At 44.2% G+C, this 3,052-nt stretch overlaps 1 protein-coding gene across 1 annotated transcript in view; it reads right to left on the bottom strand.

Annotated features, from left to right (window-relative positions):
• LOC104291624 (rho GTPase-activating protein 7-like) overlaps nt 1-3,052 on the bottom strand; it is a 68,597-nt gene that overhangs the window by 5,603 nt on the left and 59,942 nt on the right. The window contains 1 exon segment of the mRNA XM_009890881.1: nt 1,161-1,359. Within this exon segment, the coding sequence (XP_009889183.1) occupies nt 1,161-1,359 (199 nt within the window).

Here is a 3,052-nt window from a genome sequence, read left to right as displayed (position 1 = left end):
AGTTGATGCGCATATGCAGATCACACAAAACATACTTCTTGGTGAAAGCAGCACATTTCTTATCTCCGAAAGACACTAATTTAATCTGGGCACTTGTTCAAGTCACACGTGGCACAAGATGGGTGAGTAGGGTATCATCTCAGTCATTTGCTGTTTCTATCCCAAAACAAGAAACGGGAGGAGAACAGTGGCCAGGTTATAATAAATGGAAGAAAATGGTTCCAATCCATTGGAGTTGTGGGCCTCCTTACAAATAGGATTTCTGGATGCAAAAAGAAAACCTGCTTCAAACAAATAAACAAAGTATTTTCAGACAAAATACTAAAAGCCTAACAATAATGCTAAAAGCCTAACAATAAATCCAAAAGCCTGACAATAAAACCCAACCACACTTTCATGAACCTACACACCATACACAGGACAGAAGCAGCTCATATACTCATGTCAATAAAAGTCACATAAAACAGACTGAGAACTCAGAAGTCTCATATTTTGACTTTCAAAACCTTCTCTCAAGAAACTTGCCTGTAGCAACACCATCATAAGCCCTTACAGCAAGTTCCTTCCCCAACCCAGTTGCTTTTTGAAAGTGAATTCCTTGAAGGCAGAGTACTGGAGATGGAACCTGCTTAAAACTATATTCAACGTTAGATTTCAGCTTCACATTTCCTTCGTTCTCAGGGTGAATCTCAAGGATAGTAACAGTGAGAGCACAGGCAGAAAGTTGCTGGTGCTTCCAGGCAAAGATGTTTTACAGCAACTGTGCTTGGGCACCTTAATAAAGAAATTTCATCAATATAACATGACTTCTTGCACAAGGAGCTACTTCATACCATGAACAAGGGGACTAGATGCTTTCTTAATTTTGCATAAGGGAATTTGAAAACACAGATTAGGAGGGCTGCTGCAACATATGTTATTACACTCATCCTTCAAAGAATGGAAAGAGACAATGTTAGAGAATAGCTGGCCCATAAGATGCAGATGTGAAGCTCCAAAGTCCAGAGCCACAATAAACTCATCTTTTCAGAAACGTCCTTCCTGACTGGTCTCCTCTGACTACAAGGGGACACGGCATTAGTCTTACTCTGGCCACTGCCTTGTACAGATGAATGTTAAGATATTCAAGGAACTTGAAAACTGTAGCTTTTGTTACCTACATTGGTAGATGTGGAGGAAGGATTCACAGAGCCTGCTAGTAAATATAGGCTCCGGCAGGTCTCGGAAATACTGCTTCACCATATCGGCCACATCAAATGCTGACTGCCCTTCATAACATACGTTGTTTGGGTTGGTTTCGTTCATTTCTCTTAAAGACAGGATCCTGGATTTAACACCAGATTTTCGGAACAAGCCAACCTGCAGGTAAAAGAAAATATTAGCCAAAGAGAAGAGTCATCAGGAATCAAACCTCTGACAAATAATTGAGCCTTCACTTTCCTTTTGATAGCTAAGACCCTATGGTAGTGGGATCTGACACCAAAATATTTTTGTATCGTTAGACACAATCCTTCCAGGCAAACCATGACTGATGCCCACAGAACCAGCTATGAAAGGCATACCAATTTTCTTATTCGTTTGCTTGCTATTTACGTACCAGAAATCTAAGAGCAATGAAGAATGATTTTTTTATTTTTTTTTTTTTTAGGGCCCCAGGACAGCTGGTTAAGGGATCAGGAGCACAAATAGTGTTCTCCTCTATCCCACCACCTGCAGGGGATGACGAGGGGATAAATAGGAGGAGCCAGCAAATTAACTCCTGGCTCTGAGGCTGGTGCATCCAGCAGAACTTTGGCTTCTTTGATCATGGGCGGATCTACAGGAAACCAGGCATGCTGGCAACAGGTGGGGATAGCCTAACCCGTAGGGGAAGAAAGACCCTGGGACAAGAATTAGCAGGGCTCATTCATAGGGCTTTAAACTAGGTATGAAGGGGGATAGGGATGAAACCAGGATTACAAAAGTGGTGCCTGGGAGCAGCAAACCAGTGCTTCTGGGTAAAAGTGTCAGCAAGGTCTTGCAGTCTGTCTCAGTGACGGCAGGGGATGGTGGTTTGTGTGGCAGCAGAGACATGAGGGGTAGTGATAATTTGGTAACTACAGAAGTGTGTAAGCATGATCAGGTGCAAATTAAGGCTTGCCCCGCCAAGAAAGTGTCAGGACAATTAGCCCAGCTGAAGTGCATCTACACTAAAGCACGCAGCATGGGGAATAAACAGGAGGAGCTGGAGGTCATTGTACAGCAAGGAAACTATGATATAATTGCCATAACAGAGATGTGGTGGGAAGACACACACACGTGGAGTGCTGTGATTGATGGCTACCAGCCTTTTAAAAGGTATAGGCAAGGAAGGAGAGGTGGGGGAGTGGCCCTCTATGTTAGGCGCAGTTTTGAATGTTTAGAATTTAACAGTGTGAATGATAGTGTTGAGTGTGTATGGATAAGAATTAAGGGGAAGGCCAAAAAGGCAGACATCGTGATGGGAGTTTGTTATAGACCCCCTAATCAGGATGTAGAAACTGATGAAATATTCTATAAGCAGCTGGCAGAGGTCTCACGATCATTTGCCCTTGTCCTCGTGGGGGACTTCAACTTCCCAGATGTCTGCTGGAAATGCTATGCAGCAGAGAGGGAACAGTCCTGGAGGTTCCTGGAGCATGTGGAAGACAGCTTCCTCACACGGCTGGTGAAGGCACCAACTAGGGGAAGTGCCCTACTGGACCTACTGTTTGTTAACAGAGAAGGTCTTGTGGGGGATGTAAAGGTTGGACATCGTCTTGGGCACAATGATCATGAAATAGTAGCATTTTCAATTCTTGGTGAAGCAAGGCAGGGAGCCAGCAGAACTGCCACCTTGGACTTCCAAAGGTCAGACTTTAGCCTGTTAGGAGCATGGTTGATAGTCTTCCTTGGGAGGCAGTTTTGAAGGGCAAAGGCGCCCAGGAAGGCTGGTCTTACTTCAAGCAGGTACTCTGAGAAGCACAGGAGAAGGCCATCCCCATGGCACGAAAAACGAGCCAATGGGGAAGAAGACCAGCCTGGCTAAATAGAG

Source organism: Charadrius vociferus, unplaced genomic scaffold (genome assembly GCF_000708025.1).
Source record: "Charadrius vociferus isolate BGI_N301 unplaced genomic scaffold, ASM70802v2 scaffold108, whole genome shotgun sequence".
NCBI lineage: Eukaryota > Metazoa > Chordata > Aves > Charadriiformes > Charadriidae > Charadrius > Charadrius vociferus.
This window is presented reverse-complemented; position numbering and strand designations above follow the sequence as displayed.